Here is a 21,615-nt window from a genome sequence, read left to right as displayed (position 1 = left end):
CAGCCTCAAGCCAAGTAGCGTCAGACTCCCAGCCTGTAATTGGTTCGCTCGGCTATTTTAGCACAGACCCCCCTCTCTCTGAGCCGTCTATCCCTTACTTAGCGAGAAGTTTTATCCAAAAGAAGTAACAAAGTTGGTAGTATTTCCTTCTCTCGGAGTTTCCTGATTCTGACAGAGGATTGCACGGGCTGAGCGTTTAACGAGGTGGCACATGTGATGTAACGATAGTCCAGGCTTGGGGGATTGTCTCATGCGAGGTTCTCGAGCCGTGGGGAAAGGAGCTAATAAAAGAAGAGAGTTAATGTTCATATAAGGCGAAAGCCAAGCCCGTTCTTATTCCCAGAATGAACTACGGCCGGTAATTTGTTGACTACCGATTTCATTATTACAAAATGTCTTTTTCCACTGAAGAGCTTCATGAGAGAATCTCCCGATCCGTCTCACATCATGAGCACGATCTGGCTGAGATTTGTAAAAAGGTACGTCATCACAATCCCTGTCGTCTTTACGTCTCTAACATTGAGACAGATCCACGAAAACCCGGAATATAATTACAAAGAGTTCAAAGCCCACGACAATATCTGCAATCTCATGCAACAACTGGGCTATAATGTGAAGCGACATGCATACGACATCCAAACCTCCTTTCAAGTGGAATACGGCAAAGGCGGAAGGCTCATCGTCTTCAATGCTGAATATGATGCACTTCCTGGTCTCGGCCATGCTTGCGGACACAACCTCATTGCTACGAGCTCGATCGCTGCTTTCTTGGCGACAGCCGAAATCATGCGCGAGAGCAACATCCCCGGAAGAGTGCGACTTCTTGGAACTCCTGCTGAAGAGGGTGGCGGCGGAAAAGTGCATCTTATTAAGGCTGGTGCGTACGAGGGTGTTGACGCCTGCTTGATGGCTCACCCTACGGGAAGACTTTCGCCTCCCGATTCCGATACCGTTGATGGTGTTTCTGCTGCCAAAACGAGCGCAAGAAGACAACTCAAGGTATCATTTACAGGGCAAAGTGCCCATGCCGGAAATGCGCCTTGGGATGGAAAGAATGCTCTTGACGCTGTGGTATCGTCTTACGTCAACATTTCTCTCCTAAGGCAACAGATACAGCCTACAGAAAGGATACATGGCGTCATCCGAAGAGGTGGCTCTGAGCCAAATATCATTCCTGACTCGACTGATTTGGAGTATTATTTGAGAGCTGCGGGTGTTGAACAGGTCAAGGATATTTCTAAAAAGGTCGAGGCATGCTTTAAGGCAGGGGCTATGGCAACAGGATGCGATGTGAAGTGCACATGTGACAGGTGATTTCTTTCATATTCGTTGCCAAGGCAGTACTAACTCCCATACAGTGATCAAGATTACATGGAACTTCGACCGAATATCTCCATGTCTACAGAATTCACCAAGCACATGAAGGCTTTCGGGAGGGACTTTATTGGCGATGCGAATCAACCACCCATGGGCGCATCAACAGATATGGGTAAGTATACTATCAACATTACTTAACCACTATAATCTAACAGTTTAGGCAACGTGTCATATTGTCTACCAGGAATCCACCCCATGTTCTCCATCGGAACCGAAGACCCCGGTGTCCAACCTCACACACCCAAATTTGCCGATGCCGCAGGAACAAAGGAAGCCCTGATTAGAGCTTTGGATTGTGGAAAAGGATTGGCAGCCACAGCTTGCGAGTTGTTTCTACAGCCTGAGCTATTAGAGAAGGCAAGGGATGAGTTCAAGCAAAATGTTGAACCTATTGGATATAGACTTTGATGATCCCGCAATGGATTGATAATAAAAGCATATTTTTTTACTACTCTGAACTTTGAATCTTGTTACAGAATTTGTGGCCTCTTCTGCATCTACCATCCAAGAGTGCTCTATGACAACTGCCGACGTCAATCTTAACCCTGGTAAATACGTTGTCACAAGTCATGACGTTCAACGCAAATGAGCCATCGTCATCACACGAAACCAAACGCACGCCGAGGAATAGAAAGCATACCAGGCTAAACTAGATGCCGCCCCCCGCATCACGGACCGCATTCCCAATGAGTTGGGTCCGGTAGACAGGCTTTACTGCAAATCGACTCCCCGAGTCTCATCATCGGGGAACCTTCAGATTGCTACTGATTAGCCGAGTTGACCAATCGGCATCCCCAGCGACGCAATCTATGTGTAAACAATCTTCCCCTGCCGAGCTACCCAATCACACTATCATGATACCCGAGCTGAAGGAACGGCTCTTCCAGACGGGTAGAAATTTTATGTTTTGATCGCATTGCTTCAAGCGATATCTGGAGTGATGAGGCATGATTAACCCCAGACTCTTCTAAGGGCGATAGATACACTATCTTTGCGGGGGTGGAGATACCCTGATCAATTGAGGAGAGATAACAACGCCATCTGGTCTAGATCATCGACCTGGTACATGTCGTCGTCTACTTAACAGCCTTCAATCCCCAGCTTTGGGCATACAGCACTTTTTCAATCACAAACATCCATTATATATCTACAATATGACAGCAGATAAGGCAGACAAGACCAATCTCCCCCATCAAGATCTTGATGCCAAGATGGGCGAGACTTTGAGTCTCCAGGGCTCGATACAAGTTGCTGAAGAGGGTGTCGACAATAGAGCACGAGGTCGGAAAGTATTAAGAAGAATCGATCTTTGGTATGTTGAATGGGCTATCATGTGGGTGAAAAGAGCCTAACATGTCATTCCAGTCTTATGCCACTACTCCTTGTTTCCTATACACTACAATTTCTTGACAAGCAATCACTGAACTTCTCTTCGATCATGGGAATAATCGACGATTTGGTCAGTGCCCTTACCAATTGTCAAGTCTTCTACTAACACTATCAGGATCTCGTTGGATCAAGATACAGCTGGTGTAGCAGTGCTTTCTACTTCGGCTACCTTGCTTTCAGCTACCCAGCCTCTTTTCTGATGGTCCGCCTTCCACTCGGAAGATATCTGGCTGGCTCGAGTTTGGCCTGGGCTATCGTGCTGTGCTGTCACGCTGCAGTCCAGAATTTTGAAGGGCTTCTCGTAGCACGTTTCTTCCTTGGTGTAGCAGAAGCTTCGATTTCTCCAGGTTTCTCTCTTATCACTGGAATGTGGTATACTCGAGAAGAACAACCGTTCAGACATGGAATTTGGTTCTTGGGCAATGCTATTGCAACGATGATGGGTGGCTTACTGGCTTATGGGATTGCTCAGATCGGAGGTCCCATAGCTGCTTGGAGAGTAAGTACACTGGTTCGTCCATGTATAACGTGGCTAACGCTCTTTCAGTGGCTTTTCATTATCTTCGGTCTCATTACTCTAGTCTGGGCCATCGTATTGGCTATCTTTCTGCCCGACACTCCTAGTACTGCGCGCTTCCTCAATGAACAGCAGCGCATCGATGCGGTCGATCGAATCCGAAGCAACCAAACTGGAATGAAGAATAATAACTTTAAGTGGGATCAGGTTCGAGAGGTCATCACAGATCCCAATGTTCTCCTCTTGATGCTGTTCCAACTTACCTTTAGCATTCCCAATGGTGCCCATACTACTGTTAGTAAACACCTTCGAAACCAAGATGATACTAACTTCTTCACAGTTCAGCAGTCTTGTCATGGCTGGCTTTGGCTTCAGTAGACTCGAGGTGTATCTCCTCAACATGCCTATGGGTGCCATTCTTGCATTTTTTGCACTTGGATCAACATATCTCTGCAGTCGCTTTGATGGCTATAGAACTATCATCGGTGCATGTCTCAGCTTGATCAGGTAGGCAATATAGCTGTTCTCTGTGCCATCATTCTCGGCTAACTATTGTAGTCTTACTGGTTCCCTCCTTGTTCGTTACGGACCCAACCAAGGGAGCCAACTGTTTGGTCTCTGGGTCTTTGTGGCCTTCGCAGCTGGCTTTCCCATCGCACTATCTATGGTGGCTTCCAACGTCGCTGGCTTCACTAAAAAGAGTGTCGCGTCTGCTATGATGTTCATGGCTTATACAACAGGGAACATCGTTGGACCCTTTCTCTTCTTTCCATCAGAGGCCCCAGAATACTCCGTAAGTCAATACATCTATGCTGAACTCTCTTGTGTGAAACTTAGCTGATACCAGTACAGAGCGGCTTCCTGGCGACCACGATTTGCTTTGGCGTCTCGACGCTGACGATGCTCCTCCTACGGTTCACGATTATCCGTGAGAATAAGCGACGTGATAAACTACAACAGAATAGCATTGATCTGCAGGAGGGGACGACGGATCATCTTGAGCTTTCAGACATCACTGACAGGAAGAATCTCAACTTCCGCTACGTGTATTAAATCGCGCAGGCAGCTGTGGCGAGATACATCTGGCTACCAAGATTGGGCATATAAATTGATGATATAGCAGTTGCTGTTGGGCCTTGATTCACCCTTTAGAGACAAATTTTTCGTATTTGAGATGTCCAAGCTCGCTTTCGTGATACTTCATCTCGCCACTACCATGGTCATGATGTTACTCCTGACGATTCGGCACTATGTTTTGAACAGACATCATCCACTATTCCTTGTCCGATTGCCTCCTGGTAGAGGCGTGTACTTCCCTTACACCAAGGTATCAGCATTCGATGGGCCTCGAGCGTCACTATTCCATACAGTTCCCACTCTTCGTCCCCGCTGCTTGACGGTGTTGCCGTACTAGGGGTCCCAACACTGGAAGCTTCCTGTTCATTCTGTCGCGCTCTCACATACCACTGAGTCCAGCTGATGACCTTTGCAGGCGCATCAGTCCTCGACACGATTCCATTAGGTACTCTCTGGAAGATGATGGGCCATCTGCAATCCCTTCCCACCCCCGGACCAAGCCTAACGATCTCATAGGCTTCGTAGGAGCGAAGGCTCTGGTTAGGGTCCGAAGCGTCGAAAAAGGTGTCATGAATGACAGTGTCATAGTTTATGGCTGATGGCGACCATGATACCATGCCAGGGTTGTGCCGAAGGATAGGTTCATATGTCTGTATGTAGTCGAGAACAACCTGGGGTGGAATATGGCGCGGAATGGGGATTGTGACGGTGGAATGGTGCTGCGAGCGCATGCTCGCCTATATCACTAATGATACGTCAACCAACTGATCGACCAGAACCTCGGGTCTCTCTTGACGAGACCAAGAGCTGAGGCGGCCGACTGTGGAATCCTTTCGTCTGACGTACGTACCGGATCGGCTGCCGAGAGGAGAGGCCAGGGTTTATTGGTCCCAGCGCGAGTGTCGCATATCCACAGTCAGTGGCTTCAAAGAGGGACCAAAACACCACAAAAGACAGACGCTTAGTAGCTTGTTGGTAAGCATCAGCTGTTGTGACAACAAAGATTGACGGGGGAATATCTCTAGAACTGTGATGTAATCGAGACAAAGGGAATTCCGTCAGATTGAGTGCCAAATGCATCAGTTTAATTTGACAGCGGTTGTGGGGTATTAAGACTGAAGACAGACACCTCCGCGCCAATGACTCGTGGCTAGGGAAGTGGGATGGCCGACATGTTGGGATCTAACCTTGCAGGACAAATAATATCCAGCCTAAGAGCAGGTCATAACCTAACCTAAGATGTCTAATTTATTTTGTCTCTCATACTAGTCTCAAGGCTCGGGAGGAAAAGGTAAGTTCCGTCAAGGATTGAGCCAATGTTATTTTTAGTTCCTAAGCTTGATCCTTCAGGAAGGTCAATCCGAATGGCTGGTCTGGTTGGTCAAGGAGCGCAAGGCGCAGTTGCTGTCAGCTACTCTTATCAGTTATCACAGTGGGATTTGAGATGTCGGGACAAAACCTGACTCTTTATTGTCAAGCCGGAAGCGATTTGTTGAGAAAACGGTAGGATTACCTCGCGACAACAATATCTACGTATGTAATATCGGCTGTTTTCGCTCTCGTATTCAACGCATCAAGCATGTCGGGCTCCTCATTTCGTGCTGATGGCTCCCGACTACTCTGAATTGAGGAATGAAATCCCATGTTCCCATCGGTCACTATCACAGGAACCACGTGGTTCCGAAACTAATGTGTGTTATACCAGCATATGGGCTTACCTGCGAGGTGGAATACATCATGTCGTTCAATTGTCCTCTTTAGGGTACCTGTTCAAAGCCCAGGCTCACCACTTCTGCCCAAGAACTTAGCGTATGGCGCAGCGCCTTGACCCCTGTAATAGAAGTGCCAATCGCTTTAGCCTGGTCGTTTTTCGTTTACGCGACGCCAGGGCAGTCGAGGTTTTGGGTCGATCACTCGTAGCTAAACTTACGGAATTATTAACAGTAAATACATGAAATTGAGAGAAACACCATCCGCAGGTAGAGACAACGAAGCGTTTTTATTGGCGATGGGGGCGACTTTGATAAATAGCATAAAAATTGTATCAGCACCCTAAGAACTTTGGCTCCTGAAATTCATCACCAAACAGGCATTAATTCCGCCTAAATGTGACCTTTGGCAGGGATTAATCGTAAGACGGGTCAATGACTCCTTTTCATTAAGATTGCATCTTATGTTCTAGAAGAAGAATAAATGGTTGAAAGCTTGGCTATATTCCACACCTGAGATCATCATTACATTACACCCATTCAAGATGAACCGCTTTCGTAAAAGCCAGACCCCAAAGAATTCCGTAAAGGATAGCAAAGTGCTAAGGAAACTAAGCCCAATGTTCGTATCGATGACGCATGCTTAATCCAAGACTAAAACTGACGAGTCAACGCCAACTATAGCGAAGGCTTCCAAGCTGCTGGGCATTCACTACGTATCTATGTTGGATGCGTGATAGCTTGCCGCTACCATGTAGCAGAGAGCTTCCAAGGTTCTACTGCTGAATCAAAACTCGAGCATAAACTTGAGCACGCAATTGCGTGCGCTATTGTTCAGCATCCTCTTTTCACTGTTGGTCGAATTAATGAGGCGTCAAAGAAGCAATATTGGGTTCGACTGGACCACATTGACTTCAACAACCACATCACGTGGCAGACAATCTCCGAGGGAGAGGACTACAAAACAGCATTTGATGCTGCTCTAGACTGGCAGGTCAATGAACGGTATACTGATCTGGAGACGAGGCCCGGGTGGAGAGCAACAATCTTGAAATCTGCAAAATGTGATTACGTCGATGTCATCTTTGCTTGGGACCATACAGTAGCAGATGGGAAAAGTGGAGGATTTTTTCACGACAGTCTCCTTGCATGCCTCAACAAAGAGGCAGACAGTGATGCTGTCAGCTTGAAAGACAGATCTTTTAAAGTGCCAGTTACTGACTTGACGCCTCCACTGCATCATCTGCTCAAGCTCCCAGTTTCGCTGAACTTCATCTTCTCTACCTTCAGCCAAGACTTAATATCGCAGTCGAAACCCGCCAAACCTGAAACCGCGGACTGGGCACCAATTACAATGGAGCCATTCAAGACTCGTCTCAAATCGACCACTCTTGCGAATGATGTTTTGAAGCCTGTATTAGACGCTTGTCGCAAACAGGAAACGACATTGACTGGGCTTTTGCATAGCCTCATCTCAGTATCAATGGCAACCCGCCTCGCCAAAGACAGAGCTCGCGCGTTTTCATGCGGGACACCTGTTTGCCTGAGACAGTTCCAGCCACCAGGAATGGCAACGGTGGACTTGAAAAAGACAGCTATCAATAGTGTAGTATATTGGCCTTACGTCTTCGAGCCAGGTCTTGTTGCGACAATCAGGCAACAGGTTGACGATGCTCAAGCGAATAGTGAGCTAAACAAAAAGATTGAGGACACAGTTTGGTCTGTATCGAAGTCGATAAGAGAAGGATTGTCCGCCAAGTTGAAGCTTGGCCCTAAGAATGATACAATCGGACTTGCCAAGTTTATCACTGACTGGAAGTCATATCTCAAGGAAAATTCCAAGACACGTACGCATTCCTGGGAGGTTAGTAACCTGGGAGTCATGCAAGGAGAATTGCCAGGCGATACTGTCACTAGGGACTGTTGGAAGGTGGATAATGCTACATTTACCCAAAGCGCATCTGTGACTGGACCGGCTCTGACTTTCAGTGTGGTTTCAGTCAAAGGTAGAGGCCTCACTCTTTCATGTAGCTGGCAGATTGGAGTAGTTGATGATGGGCTGGCTAAAGGTGTTTCCAATGATCTTGAAACGTGGTTAAATGGTTTGGGTCGGAATGGCTGTATCAATTTCACCATGTGAACTGAATAGCGGGAGAGATGCGCGAGGCTCACCTTCCCACTGTTTGTTCCATTAGGGATGGCAGTGAAAGTCGATAGATCTTATCGTTGGGGGTTGAAGTGGTAATGCATATATATAAGTGAAGGATAATCACCATTGCAGGGGAGGTGCCACAGATATCGGACGCCTGAAAACAGGATCGACTCCATAATTGAATTATACGATAGTCAATGATAACTAGCTTAGTACATTTGACAATTAATCAGACTTTTCACACCAGGGCCCTCCCCATCTCTTACATAGACAAACAAAAAGTGTCCCCCAGTGTAACATCCATCATTCGTACCAAACACCCGATCAAAAGAACTAGGAAGAAACGAGAGCAAGACTAAGGAATAAAGTCATTGAGAACTCTTCGGAAGTGCCAGCAAACGTTTCAATGACGCATCTCTGTACACATCGAGTCAGTATAACCATGACTGCAGCTGTATAGAACTGACACACCTGTCCAAACGTGCAGACATCTCTGGGCTGTCTCCGTTCAAAGTGGAGTATCCTTCGAGATGCGATACACATCATTCAGTGTTGAAGTAGGAAGTTATTGAAGCCTTCGAAGATGTGTGAAGATATTAATAGCCGACGTGTAGAATTTGAGCTTGATCGTAGTATAGAGGACGTTGCACCAGTAGTGCTAATGATGTATTGGAGTCACTTCAATAGCTGAAGTGGCACCTAGCTTGATTTTGTGAATCGCCGAACGCGTGGCAGTTAAGGAGTAGACGTTCCCAAGTCCGATCTTCATTGTATGAGGTGTAGAATTTTCCGATGTCGATAGAGGTCGATGACAAGGAGTTGAGATACGATTTGGTGAAGTAGTAAGGAAAAGATCAAGGAACGAAGAGGGAAAGAAGAAAGGTAATGGAAACCTGATATGCAACAGACTCGAGTATCAGGGAGATTGTTGTGGAACAACTTCTGGAATCGGAGATTACCTATCTGTTTGTGTAGTTGCTTCTAAAGTCGACTCGCTCGATATAGCTCTCTTACTCTTCTTGCAGTATAATAAAAAGCCCAAATATAACCCAAAGCATATGCAATACCGATGGCAGTAAGAATAATCGTCCACACCATGATGAAGTTATCTGGTCTGAAGCAGAAGAAAGGTCAATGGTGGAAAGCAGGAGGAGTAAGAAGAAGTGAGGAATGAGTTGGAGAGGCGAGGAATGAATCAGTCATTATATAAATATCTGGGGATCATCAGAAACTTCTTTTATGAGTCAAACACACCACAAAGTTAAGTTATTGTCGTCGTAACCAGGTCGCTGCTCTGTCACGTACATACTGGGAAACTAAGTTATTACACGGAGAACTTTACTAGATAAGTTTCCAAACAATCTGCACAGATAGACTAACCTTATTATGTACAACACTCAGAGAATTACACAGATTTAGGCATGGTTGAGGGTTAGAATGTGCACGTAGATACATCCTTTCCTCTGTATGCTCTTGTGTTCTGGCATTACGTTGTCATAGCTAGGATTGGTATCGGCAACTGGGGTTAGAGAGTGTGGCAAGCTGGGAAAATTGACTGACAGCTTGATACTTCAGTATTCAAGCTTAAATGTCAATTTGAAAGTGGTGTTTTCTTTGGTTGTGCCAAAGGAAGAAGAAGTAGGCTGATTAGCAGGTCTCACAGTGCTTTTATAGTTTGAGAATAAGGTTACTTAAGCCTACTTTCTGTGACTTAAAGCTTGAGAGCGAGGGAAAAAGTCGGTACTAGACTTTAGAAGTCGTGTACAACCACCAAGTATTGTGTGAGAATAAGGTTGCTCTACCTTTCTTGACAAAGCTGTAAGCTTGAAATGTCATCATCAGACTTTGGAAGGCAAAACCATAAAACAAGTACGTCCTCTGTTCTGGCAATGCATGTGGAAGAGTATTTGTTTTTTCGAAGTGTTACGTACAGAAAGGGGAAGAAAAGAAGACCTCATCATTCGCAGTTCTACGTATCTATGTAAGCATGTAGAATTCCATTTTCCCCTACGGTCGTCTCAGACTTGCACCGCTTTTACCACATTTCCTGCAACGACATTCTCTTGCTTCGATAGACACCATGTCTCTTGTCCCAGTACAAGGGCAATAACCCATCAAGGGAGATTTTAACAAAGAATACAAAAGCTCTTTCACAAATTCCGGACATTCAATGAACAACTCGTCCATCGCTTCTTGGACAAAGCCCAAGGTTGTCGGCCCTTCACCGCCTAACAGGTTCCGGGCGAATGACAAGACCGGGTCCCGAAGATCTCTTGAGCTTTCAGGCGTCAAAGCGTAGACATAGGGGATTGACGAGAAAAAGTCGTTGGTGCTCAGGCTACCATGCAATTCTGAGCAGTACTTCTTGGTCGATAGACTTCTGAGTCCTTCGATGTCATATTTGTCACCTAGTGAGTACATTATTGCATGTGTTGAAAGAGCGGAAGAGGTGCAGCTTGCGTCTTCGTTGGCTGCGTCCATATCAACCGAATAGTCGCCTGTATAAAGATAGTCGACCATGAGCTGAACCATGTCGGGATGATCAGACATCAAGTCATAGGTTCCAGACAGAGCTTCCTAAGAACTTGTTAACTAATGATCAGCCTCTTTATCAAGGTTTTTGTACCTTGAACTGACCAGCACATGCTGCGCGAAAAACCGGAGACTGGCTGCATACGATGATTTTGTGAACCTGTATGTCTCCGCCCTCACAAATGAATGTAAAGTCCGTAAACTCGCCCTTTTGACGAGCCCTGTTTCGTAAGTCAACTCTCGGTCTCACTTCTGGTGAATCTGAATCTCATACTCGACTATACGCGCCCTTGTCTTGTGAAAGTCCATGGTGGTGAAAGTGCAAAATGAGGAGACACAGCTTCTCCCATGTGGAATCAAGAGAGATCGGACAAAAGGATAAACTAAGAGGTTGCGAGTTTTTCATTGTTAAGTACCCATCACTGACGTGGTACCTGATTCATGAATTGGACGCGTGATTCGGTTAATTGCCCGATTAGCGGTGAACTGTTAACGCCACTGGCAATAGAGTTTGCGACCATTCCGCTGGGTGACATGTTGTGTTCTATGCCGTCATTCTTTTCTGTTTCAAGTCATTTGGTAACCGACGGGCTGGTAATTTGGCCGAATGTTTACTATTCCCGCAGCGACTTCTTCGAAGATAGATCGGTGAAACGAAACGTCTATCTACACAGCGACCAAGCCATTTCTACCTAATAAACGTGTTAAAAGTATGTGGAACAAGTCGTCTCACAGACATAAGAATTCGTAACTGCTGTCTTTATCTTATCGAGCTTACTGTGCTTGCACAACTCGGCCATACAGGCGACGAAGGATTGCAGAATCTGGAGACCTTTGTCAGCTGACGTTATGTGAGCGAAGAATTAGAGATATAAAACCAACAGAACATCAGCATGTTTTATGTTTTCCTACATAGTTCAAATCCTCACTCAACTTTCCCTCGCTACACAATCTCAATATCACAAGATTCAGAATGTCTTCTGTCAAAGAACTCAGAATGGCCATTGAACAAACAACAAGACAATTCTTAGGCGCTTACAAGGACTGCGGCGAAGCAAATGACCCATCCATCATCAACCGCGACGTCACTGAAGACTGCAAACGTCACTTCCTTCCAGCCGGTGTCATGGCGCTTGTCGGAGCTCCCGAAGTGGTTACATTGAACAATGAGGCCTACGAGGCGGCAGTGGCTCAAGACATGAGAAAGAGCCTAGTGACAGGGACTCGAATTGCAAACCTGGTTATAGATACCGAGGCTCATAAAGCAGCAGCAACTACTATCACCGATGTGAAATTTCACGACGGAGAGGTGGTTGGGATGGAGCATTCCTGGGTGTTGGACTTCAATGAGGACGGCTCCAAGGTCAGCAACGTTGTTGAGTTTTGTGATATGGATGGAGTGCGCAGGATGGTGGAAAAGTCTTGGCTTTGAGCTGTATTAGACCATTTCCAAAAACAAACGATCATGACATTAAACCTACTCACTAGTCACTAGATTGTTTATAGAATAAAGAGAAATGAAGCTTTTGACTTGCCATACTTGTAACAATTTCGGAATATCGAGTCGTTATGCTATTCCAGAATACGCTCGATATCAATACTTATATATGTTCTAGTGGGCAGCAGAAACGTTGAACTTGGAACTTGAGACTATAACAATAAATAGCCTATGTCTAAGTATCATAAATTTACTGACCAATTTCGTTTCTTATGCTTCTAGCGGCCAATGTTTCTGATACCCTGATGATTTTATGTTGCGATAGAAGCGACTAGCATTATTTTAGAAAGTTCCAGCTTACCACGTGATAACACACTGTTGCCTAGTCATATAATTAGTAGTTGATAAAACCCGCATTTCCCTTCCGTCATGGGACCATGCTCAGGCCGCAATTCACTACATCACCATGGCCAGTATCACAAGTATACCAAATGAGATCCTTGAACACATCTTTATTTATGTGACTGATCATTACTACATTGACATATTTGAAGTCTGCCTTGTCAACAAACGGTTCTGCGAGATTGCAACACCCCTTCGAGTCCGCCATTGGAGCGATTGTGGCTTATTCAGCATCCACTGTACAACCCCTTCACTTACCACGATCAGTCGATTCGCGCTAGAGCTTCTAAGGCGGCCTGAACTTCGTTTGCAAGTCAGGAGCTTGAACTTTGACTGGATCCGATGTGACGAGGGCAAAGAAACTCCTCGCCGCTTGATACGACCAGAAAACCTCGAATTGTTGGCCAAGGCAGCTAAGGAGACCTTACCGGACTTCTCTAGCTCCACAGATCTGTGTGAAAAGATTCGCCAGGGGTGGGACGATGGCATAGCTGTCCTCGTGCTGGCTTGGACAACGAACTTGACCAGCCTTGGCTTGACAATCCCATCATATACCCAAAGAAGAGGTGGCAATGACTATCGGCTACTTATTTTAGTTTTTGCCAAACAACTGGCTCTACGTTTTGCCTCTTTTGATCCCAAGGCAGCTTCATCTTTGCCTCTGGAGAAACTAAATACGTTGGAGTTTTGGCATTGGGATGTAGAGGGCGAAATACATGTGAAACATCTCTCGCCCTTTCTACATTTCCCAAATTTGAAGAGACTTAATACCTCGTGGATCGGCGACAATAAAGGGCGAGATCTCAGTTATATGGTTTTGTCCACAGAGAACAACTATTCGATACCATTTCCAGAACGAACTTCATCACTGGAATCAATTCACATGTTGGAGCCAAAGCTGTCAAACTCAGGAATAAGGAGCCTCCTACACGTTTGCAAAAATCTGAAAGTCTTCAATCTGGAGTGTTGTGAAATAGGCACACGGAGCAGCACTATGCTTGCTAGGTCTCTTGTCGAACACGCGTCCACCCTTGAAGAAGTAAGTCTATCTATACAAGACGACGACTACAGCCAGTGGATTCCGGATTCGGATACAGATGAATTGCCTGAATGTTACAGGGCGCTCAAAAGACTAAAACGTGCCGGCATTCCCATGCAACACTTGTTGCAGAGGGAAGACGAAGATGATCCCACGACAACAAAGTTCAACCCTGGCCGACTTCCTGAATCGCTTGAGCATCTCACAATTTTCCACCCAGAGCTACACTCTGCACGGATACAATTGGAATATATGGTAGAGGAATTGTCGGGCGATATTCTGAACAGATTTGAATTTGACCGCGACCAAGCACTGGTTTGTATGCGAACGCTACTTGAGGAGACCGGGCCAGAGCGGCGATTGAAGAAGCTCAAGACTATCGATTTTTCCGATGGCTTATTGGACGATCCCATGGTAGAGGACATCAGGAGAGTAAAAAACTTGGCCAGGGAGCGAGGAGTTGAGTTTATATTTGGCAGGGTTGAGCGCTGAGGTTGTTTGATCCTTACAGGCCATCTCTCTTTGGATTGATCAAGTTCATTAGATAAAGCAAGGTGATTTTGCTTGCGGCAAACGAGTAGTCTCAAGGCTGCTGAGATACCTTGGCCTATTGATAGAGGAACAGCGACCATAATCTCGGATCACGCTTAATGGGCAGTAGAAAAGCCGGCCACTTAAGCCTTAGGGCAAAGAGATAAGTGGTCTAAGAACTATGGTGTAAGAAGCATAAAATGACCTACTAATATCGTCTCCCACGCTTCTAGCCGCCAACTTTTGAGATCTTGAGGCACGCTTAGCCCTTCCTAGCATATATCCCTGACTGCCCCAAATATAGCCAATTATGTCTTTCTCTGCTTACGCTCAATTAAAATTGCCAATTCCAACATTGTCAGCTTCGTCGTCGCTTTTACCTTTGTTCAACCGTCGCCGTTACACAATGAACGCCACGACGTTGGTCTCGGTTGAGCGAGACTTATACTTCGATGTGACCTTGTACGGCATGTACATTTTACTCTTCATTCTGCCTTTTTTCGTAACCTATGTCTTCACTGTGATCGGAAATACAGGCTATCGCGATGGGACAGTAGCGAGAGAGCCACCGAAAGTTCCGTACTGGATTCCATTCGTCGGAAACACGATTGGCTTTGCTTATGATACAGAACGATTTCTGTTCTCCATTTTGTAGGTTACAATTTATTGAAGAAGCATTCTTTTATTTATTATATATGATAGGCGCAAGTTTGGTAAAGTCCCTCTTCGAATATTCGTGGGCGCAGAGCCAATGTACTTCATCCCCCATGGTCAAACAATAGTCGAGCTCTTCAAGTCCTCTCGCTACCTCACTACCAAGACCTTCGGTATCATGACTGTCCGAGATGCATTCGGTCTTCCTCAGCCTGATGTCGAGATCTACGCGGGTGACGATTCTGGCGTTGACGTAAAGCCTGCGCCTGGTTGGGAACATGTTGAGCAAACGAAACGCTTTCACTTTGTGCAACATCGTCAGTTAAACACTTTTCTATCCGGGAGTGCTCTCAACACTATGACAGGAAAGTTTTTAGGGGTTTATTCAGATCATATTGCTCAAGACACGACTTTTCGAGATGGTGAATGGGTTGAGGTCGATGATCTTTACACCTGGTTTAAGAATCATCTCCTTCACGCTGCGGTGGTAGCCTTATGCGGTGAGCGATTCCTTGAGCTATCGCCGAATTTTCTCGAAGAATTCTGGTCGTTTGACTATCACCTCCCCAATCTTTTCAGAAGGTTACCCCGATGGGTCGTTCCCAAGAGCTACCAAGCCAGAGATCGTCTTCTGGAATGTCTCTTCCGTTATCACCAATACGGGCAGCAAACCCTTGATTTTACAGACGAAAAGCTTCTTCAGAAGGACTGGACCCCGGAATTCGGTGCCAGACTTATGAGCACGAGACAAGAGATGTTCAAGAATATTGGGATTTCACAAAGAGGTGGCGCTGCTCTTGACATGGGCTTGGTGTGGGCGTGAGTACCTTCAATCCATAGAATGGTGACATTCTTCTAATTACATCTAGGGTCAATGCTAATGCTATTCCGGCTGCCATGTGGATGCTCCTGAGCATACTTCTTGACAAGAATCTTACTAATAGAGTCATGATTGAGATGGAACCTTCTTTCCATGAGAAGTCTCTGTCTTTTGATTTCGATAGACTCTACTCTGCACCCCTTCTCAACTCAATCTATCTCGAAATCCTTCGTGTTCACGTTGCAGCACCGGTGGGCCGATCGTCACTTATACCCAATCTCAAATTCGGAAAATGGCAGATGAAGCAAGGCGTCGGTATGCTTTCAACATCGTGGGTCGGTGGCCACGATCCTGACTTTTGGAACACTGGGAGTAAACACCCAGATGGATCCGACGAGCACCCTGTAGACAAATTCTGGGCCGAGCGGTTCCTCAAATACGAAGACGATCCAACTAGCGGTCCAGTTCGAAGCATCGACATCAAGCCTTCGCCAGAAATTTCCAAGCGCACACCAGAAGATGATCGCAAAGCACGTGTCGTTACAGAGGGGACGCAAGGATATTTTTATCCCTATGGTGGCGGTACAAAAATGTGTCCAGGTCGCTTCTTCGCTAAGCAACAACTCATGGCAAGTGTTGCAGTGGCCCTGCGAGCTTATGAGATCGAACTCATCAATCCTGAAGCAGCGGCCAAGATTGGACCGAATATGGATTATTTCCCGTTCGGTACGATTCCTCCGAAGGGCAAGGTCCCTGCTAGAATTAGAAGGCGACAACTATAATGGAAGTTGGGTCAGACTAAACTCCCACAATTTCAACCATGAGAGAATGTGTTTGATAGACGAAAGGAAGCCTGTCTATCTGTTCCCCTACGTCTCTTTCGCAAGTTATCAAGTGTTATGCTACACGAATCTAGACGGTTTATGCACGTGACTTATCGCTGCTTTTTACTCAGGGTAGCTCAGGATAGGCTCACTCCACCATGGTCAATTTGCGCAGGAGACACAGAACCTTACTGGAGTTTAAGCGGTAAAGACTAGTTCTATAATCAATACATATCGCTGCAGAGAATACGTACCGGCTGGAAGCATTAGCTCCTAGGGTTTTAGGTCCACTATTCTTTAACTTTCCAACTGCAAGACTAGTCTGATTCTGTCTGCCTCTATTGCAGGATCCAATTCTGGCCTACCTTGCGTAAGTTGAAATGTGCCAGCTGCTGAAAATCTTTCTTCTGTCTCAGTGAATCCAACTCGGCACCACCATTTTCCATCCTGGCCTTTTCTACCGCACTAATAGCAAACAATACAGGCGCCGTAGAGGCTTTCATGATTTCGACACCCGCTTTCGCTGACTCAATAATAATGCAGATGAGAAGAAGGATGGACAGCGCAACTTGCGCACTTAAAAGTGCCAACCATTCCCAGCGAACTTGGACATAGACCTCACTATGCAATGATGTCCCATCGACGTTAGACTCTTCGGGAAGAAGTCTGTTGAGGACGTGTTAGAATATAGCCCCATGCAAGGAAGGATTAGAACTTACGTGTTTGTAAGGCTGTTGGCCGCATTCAACGCCATACCTTCCACAGCGATCCACCAAGATTTCTCTTTCTCCAGTTCTTCGAGCGAAGAATTGCCCCCTGTGAGCTTTTGTAGAACTTCTTTGGTGGCTTGTACTAAAATGTCACTGCCCGATGTACCACGAATTGGTTCTCCTCCTAGAACGATGCTTTCGCCACTCAGGGACTCGTTTAAGTGGCTTGCTATCATTTTGGTAGATAATCCACCAATTGTATATGTTACATCGTCTTGGGCTGATAATACCAAAGGCAGGTATCCGTGAATTTCATCCCCTTGTCTTCCCTGTAGCGTCGGGATCTGGGATGCCGACTTATTCATCTGAAGGACATTATCGACTAGATAAGGGCCGTAAGTGTCAATACACCAATAGAAGGATATTTCAGCTGCCCGAGGTGTGACCTCAGATGGTTCCCAATAGATAGCAAAATAATCGAGAATGGATGCGTTTTGCAGATGCTTGTGCACTAGAGTTGGTCCACTGCCGACAAAAAAGGTTGGGGCGCCAGTGTATCTGGCACGACTTTTGCCCGGTATCGTATAAATTCCATTTGGGAGCGTGATGTTCAGAGTGCCATGGTAAAAGTCGACATCCGCTTCGATCAGGTGGGTGACATCTAGAAGTAACATTAGATATCACAGAGCTTCGTCTGGCCATAGAGTCTAGGCTGAAGGGTGATTTGTGACTGTGTACTAAGGGAGAGATATAACTGACTGGTTAGCTCGTATCCTATTGCGAGCGTTTGGAATTGGGGCCATTCGCAGTTCGCTGAGGCACACTTGGGTTCTTTGAACGGAATCCTTTCGGTCACCAAATTATGGATTCCTCGCCTAACCCCTCTCGCAATAGCTGGCCCATTCACTATGCGTATTTGTCAGACATTTGCCAACCAGAAGCTAGTAGGAAGAAGATGTCATAGCATGAACGTCGTCGATAACCAGTTGTTAGAAGGAGTGGGTGACCTACTAAGTGCATAATCAGGGTAATCCCTCCCCCAGCTCTCCTCCAACCGCCATGCCTCTGCACTCCCCTTTTTTGTATCTTCAATATATCTAGATGGGTATGTGACGGCAAATTGTGTGATCGTCGATGTGGCAATTGTAGTACTCAAAAGAAATGCAGCGATAATACCGACGAACCTATTGCTGTGAGTAAACCTTCGAATTACAGGTAGTGTAGAAAACATACCATCCCTTGGTATATGAGAGTAGACTTAAACTACCTCCTAATCCTCTTGACGCTTTGTCAAATGCTTCGAAATCCTTGAGTGGTCGTGGCTTCTTCTTGAACCAAGTCCATTTGGCTTGTGCCAAGCCTTCCGTTACAGGAACAAGTAGCGCGGTTCTGCATATTGTGGCCATGCAAGCTAAAACTGTATTTAGAGTGATACCGGATGGCCAGTTGGGCAGAGGTTTGTGGTTAAATTCCCTTAGGGTCATTGCTAGGGTTATCAGGGCAACGATGCTGACTAAACAGCACAGCATTTCCTGCCACCAACCGTCGATGATGCGTCTTACGGTCTTTTCCCAGCCTCCCCTACTTTCTGACATGCTGCTTTCATGCAGATCAACTTTCTCTATCATCTTTTCCTTGGTTTTGTGTATCCTGGTGGTAACATCTTGATGGTTCAAAGCTGAACTCTGAATCTGGTCATTGATAGGTGATACACCGACAGCACTGACGGGTTGCTTCTTGTGATCGAAAGCTTCTGCAGCAACGTTGAAGTCGTTTTCCTGGTCCAGTAGAAGCGGTGTATTTGCAGGCTCGGCTGAGCTAGGCTTAACGCTGGTGGATACTATGAGAGCGCCGCTTGGGCTGATAGGTTTACGCCTTATCGACGAAATAAACAAGGTACTGTCGCGCTCGGATTCCATAATATCTTGGTAAAGAGTTTGCTAACGAGTGTGGTAGTGGGTCTGGTACAGTGGCAATGAGCTGAGTAGATAACTGCAACTCTAGAAGCAATTCCCCTCTTATATCAAATCAGACGGACACTTCTCAGCATCACCAGGATTGCCTTCTCGTGGAGGCAACATTCTGCAACCCTGCCTTACGACTAAAACGCATTAAGGCACCTGCTTAATTCGGAAATGTCTAATTTAACCAAGGAAAGCTTCATTGCGGGTCATTTTCGGCTGAGGCACCAGTGATCAAAAGCCCTTCCCTGATATCACAGGGGAGAATGGTGAAATCAGGCCATTATTTGCTTTTCTAGAAGCCAAGAATAAGGTGCCCACATATACTTATTTGTGGCGCATAATGATGAGGTTTCAGAGTTATGGGTTTATCAAACAGATGCTAAAGACAAGTAGATACCAATAGCCCGAACAATGAACTCTGTAGTTAGTGGCCGCCCTCGATTTAACATGGTCGTGTCGATGACGACTTTGACATCACCACCGCGAACTTATCAGTACGTATAACTTGTAGATTGCCTTTTCCAGGGATGGTTTCTAATAATTTGCCAGTACCTCTACTCTAAGTCTGTCCCACATCCTTGCATGTGACGACAACCAACACACAGTAGCATCAGCGACATGGTCCATGGGAACCGGTCCAGCCAACACGAAATACAAGGGCCAAGAATGAAAATCAATCGCAAATGGGTTTTGTTTTCCGGTGGACAGATATTATTTTAATCTTGGCTAATTGTGCTAGTGAGCTTTTCGATGCACCATCCGTTCGGAATTAGCCCAACCGTGAGAAGTATATTAACATAGGCTAACAGCAGACCCGTCTTGACTAAATAAGTTGATCCCTTATAAGATATTATCATTGAACACAGGAGGGTTAAAAACTTTAGCTTCAAGAAGTTCAATTTTCCTACTACTGCCTTCCTCTATAGGCATCCCCAGGACATATAGACAGCCAAGGATGCTTAACTTCTTCAAAGCATAGATAGGACTAACAAAAGCCACAAGGGAAGAAGTCACTATAAATTATAACTACGTCTATAGCTAATCTTTAAGAATATATTATATTCTATATAAAAACCAACTTAATTACCTCTAGAGCTAAATATAGCCTTAAAAGCTATGATAATTCCCTAAGTATGATATTTAACTTAGAAACTAGACCTTTAAGAAATATCAATTAGCGATTCTGCGCAAAGATCTATTAGTCTGCAATATCAGGATAAGATTTTGAACTAAGGTTGACTTCCCGATATTTGGAATCAAATGAATCGAGTATTGCACTAGTGACCTCACTCACTCGATCTATCGGCTTGGATATTAAGGTATTTTCGACAAGGTCTAATGCGGGAGAGGCGGTGATTAGTGTGTCTATAACCAGGGCGAATGGGTGGTTCTGAATTAATAATTATAGTTTTTATTTAAGTAAGAACGTGGTTTGTAAAGATGAGTATACCTTCAGACGTTCGAAACGGGACTACACGTTTCTACTGTTGCTTAGCTTACCCATCCATTCATAACTCAATTTGGGTGTATTTCGACAGCAGAAAATTGTTGCCGACTTAGTCTGAGGCATGTTCGACCGATTCCCGTCTTTAACCCTAATTTTGTACTGGCAGCCGATGAAGATAACAGTGTATGAGTGCCCTGACACCCAGCTATCAACAAACCAGGTTACAGGGTTACGGTAAACTTCTGGTCGTGCATCTTTTTGAAGAACAATTGTCCTTATGTCTACTTCTGTCCAAAAGATACGATCACTCAAGGATGAAACGTATATACGCACCCAAATAAGTAGCACCAGAAACGCTCGTGGATGACTATGCCAGGTAGGTAAGTAGAATTATTTAATGGACGCCTTCAGCCAGCAAGTCATCACATGCGAACTAGCATTGACGAGGTCACCTATTGTAGGACAGTTCTTAGTTTTGTACCTGCTAGGGGCCGAAACCAGACGCAGTAGACCCATATTTCTCAAATCTCAGCGGCGCTTAGTCCGTTCCAAGCCCAGGACAAGCTCAGGCATGCTCAGGTTAAAGCGGCATCAGCTCAGGATTATGGGCGAGAAGGGAAACAAGAAGCGTCTAGATTCTATCCTAGTATATGTGTTATATATGGCTGACATGGTATGGACTATCACTGAGTACCTTCGTTACAGGGTTACGTACGTGGCATTATGAGTTAGATGAGGAATATAATATTCTATGTGCTTGGTTTTAATTTGGGTATCTTGCGTGTAGAAAGGGGAATTGTGGAATGCCTCGTCTATGCCAATCTTCTCCCATATCGCCAGCGATGTAGGAGCCTCAAAGCCAGTTGAAGAACATCGTTCCCACAGCTCAGGTTATCTAGACCACTAGAATTAAGAAACTGAACCCTATAGCTCTCATAAGTTTTTCGAAGCTCGTTTCAAAAAGTCATATGATTCCTGCCAAACACCACGTGTATCAAACCCACCTCAATTGCATCCGTTTGGGTCACAACCA

At 45.5% G+C, this 21,615-nt stretch overlaps 9 protein-coding genes across 9 annotated transcripts; 6 read left to right on the top strand and 3 right to left on the bottom strand.

Annotated features, from left to right (window-relative positions):
• The first annotated feature begins 17 nt into the window (after positions 1-17).
• Positions 18-1,827, top strand: EDB82DRAFT_575357 (uncharacterized protein). The gene is made up of 5 exons (XM_025735458.2): positions 18-47; positions 99-479; positions 529-1,310; positions 1,359-1,489; positions 1,538-1,827. Exons 2-5 carry the CDS (start codon positions 393-395, stop codon positions 1,783-1,785), a joined length of 1,248 nt encoding a protein of 415 aa, XP_025586163.1. The 5' UTR covers positions 18-47; positions 99-392; the 3' UTR covers positions 1,786-1,827.
• Positions 1,828-2,204: 377 nt separating this feature from the next.
• EDB82DRAFT_177498 (major facilitator superfamily domain-containing protein) lies at positions 2,205-4,420 on the top strand. The gene is made up of 7 exons (XM_025735457.2): positions 2,205-2,689; positions 2,743-2,836; positions 2,882-3,265; positions 3,314-3,577; positions 3,624-3,790; positions 3,842-4,076; positions 4,136-4,420. The coding sequence occupies exons 1-7, from the start codon at positions 2,532-2,534 to the stop codon at positions 4,334-4,336; spliced, it is 1,503 nt and encodes a 500-aa protein (XP_025586162.2). The 5' UTR covers positions 2,205-2,531; the 3' UTR covers positions 4,337-4,420.
• On the bottom strand, positions 4,340-5,501 carry EDB82DRAFT_500099 (uncharacterized protein). The gene has a single exon (XM_025735456.2). It carries the CDS (start codon positions 5,089-5,091, stop codon positions 4,504-4,506), a length of 588 nt encoding a protein of 195 aa, XP_025586161.1. The 5' UTR covers positions 5,092-5,501; the 3' UTR covers positions 4,340-4,503.
• Positions 5,502-6,576: 1,075 nt separating this feature from the next.
• EDB82DRAFT_536778 (alcohol acetyltransferase) lies at positions 6,577-8,410 on the top strand. Its single transcript, XM_025735455.2, has 2 exons — positions 6,577-6,691; positions 6,754-8,410. Exons 1-2 carry the CDS (start codon positions 6,615-6,617, stop codon positions 8,207-8,209), a joined length of 1,533 nt encoding a protein of 510 aa, XP_025586160.1. The 5' UTR covers positions 6,577-6,614; the 3' UTR covers positions 8,210-8,410.
• A 1,763-nt stretch (positions 8,411-10,173) lies between these two features.
• Positions 10,174-11,192, bottom strand: EDB82DRAFT_500095 (uncharacterized protein). The gene is made up of 3 exons (XM_025735454.2): positions 11,028-11,192; positions 10,848-10,974; positions 10,174-10,798 (listed from the first exon to the last, which is right to left on the bottom strand). The coding sequence occupies exons 1-3, from the start codon at positions 11,060-11,062 to the stop codon at positions 10,229-10,231; spliced, it is 732 nt and encodes a 243-aa protein (XP_025586159.1). The 5' UTR covers positions 11,063-11,192; the 3' UTR covers positions 10,174-10,228.
• Positions 11,193-11,680: 488 nt separating this feature from the next.
• Positions 11,681-12,337, top strand: EDB82DRAFT_500094 (uncharacterized protein). The gene has a single exon (XM_025735452.2). The coding sequence runs from the start codon at positions 11,727-11,729 to the stop codon at positions 12,183-12,185; it is 459 nt and encodes a 152-aa protein (XP_025586158.1). The 5' UTR covers positions 11,681-11,726; the 3' UTR covers positions 12,186-12,337.
• A 290-nt stretch (positions 12,338-12,627) lies between these two features.
• EDB82DRAFT_500093 (uncharacterized protein) lies at positions 12,628-14,489 on the top strand. The gene has a single exon (XM_025735451.2). The coding sequence runs from the start codon at positions 12,658-12,660 to the stop codon at positions 14,122-14,124; it is 1,467 nt and encodes a 488-aa protein (XP_025586157.1). The 5' UTR covers positions 12,628-12,657; the 3' UTR covers positions 14,125-14,489.
• Positions 14,490-14,542: 53 nt separating this feature from the next.
• Positions 14,543-16,713, top strand: EDB82DRAFT_500092 (cytochrome P450). Its single transcript, XM_025735450.2, has 3 exons — positions 14,543-14,814; positions 14,866-15,636; positions 15,687-16,713. The coding sequence occupies exons 1-3, from the start codon at positions 14,570-14,572 to the stop codon at positions 16,417-16,419; spliced, it is 1,749 nt and encodes a 582-aa protein (XP_025586156.2). The 5' UTR covers positions 14,543-14,569; the 3' UTR covers positions 16,420-16,713.
• EDB82DRAFT_536773 (uncharacterized protein) lies at positions 16,714-19,376 on the bottom strand. The gene is made up of 5 exons (XM_065609286.1): positions 18,405-19,376; positions 18,183-18,355; positions 17,931-18,077; positions 17,181-17,832; positions 16,714-17,127 (listed from the first exon to the last, which is right to left on the bottom strand). Exons 1-5 carry the CDS (start codon positions 19,088-19,090, stop codon positions 16,800-16,802), a joined length of 1,986 nt encoding a protein of 661 aa, XP_065464913.1. The 5' UTR covers positions 19,091-19,376; the 3' UTR covers positions 16,714-16,799.
• Between the last annotated feature and the right edge of the window lie 2,239 nt (positions 19,377-21,615).

The sequence above is a fragment of the Fusarium venenatum genome (assembly GCF_020744135.1).
Source record: "Fusarium venenatum strain MPI-CAGE-CH-0201 chromosome Unknown EDB82scaffold_2, whole genome shotgun sequence".
NCBI lineage: Eukaryota > Fungi > Ascomycota > Sordariomycetes > Hypocreales > Nectriaceae > Fusarium > Fusarium venenatum.
This window is presented reverse-complemented; position numbering and strand designations above follow the sequence as displayed.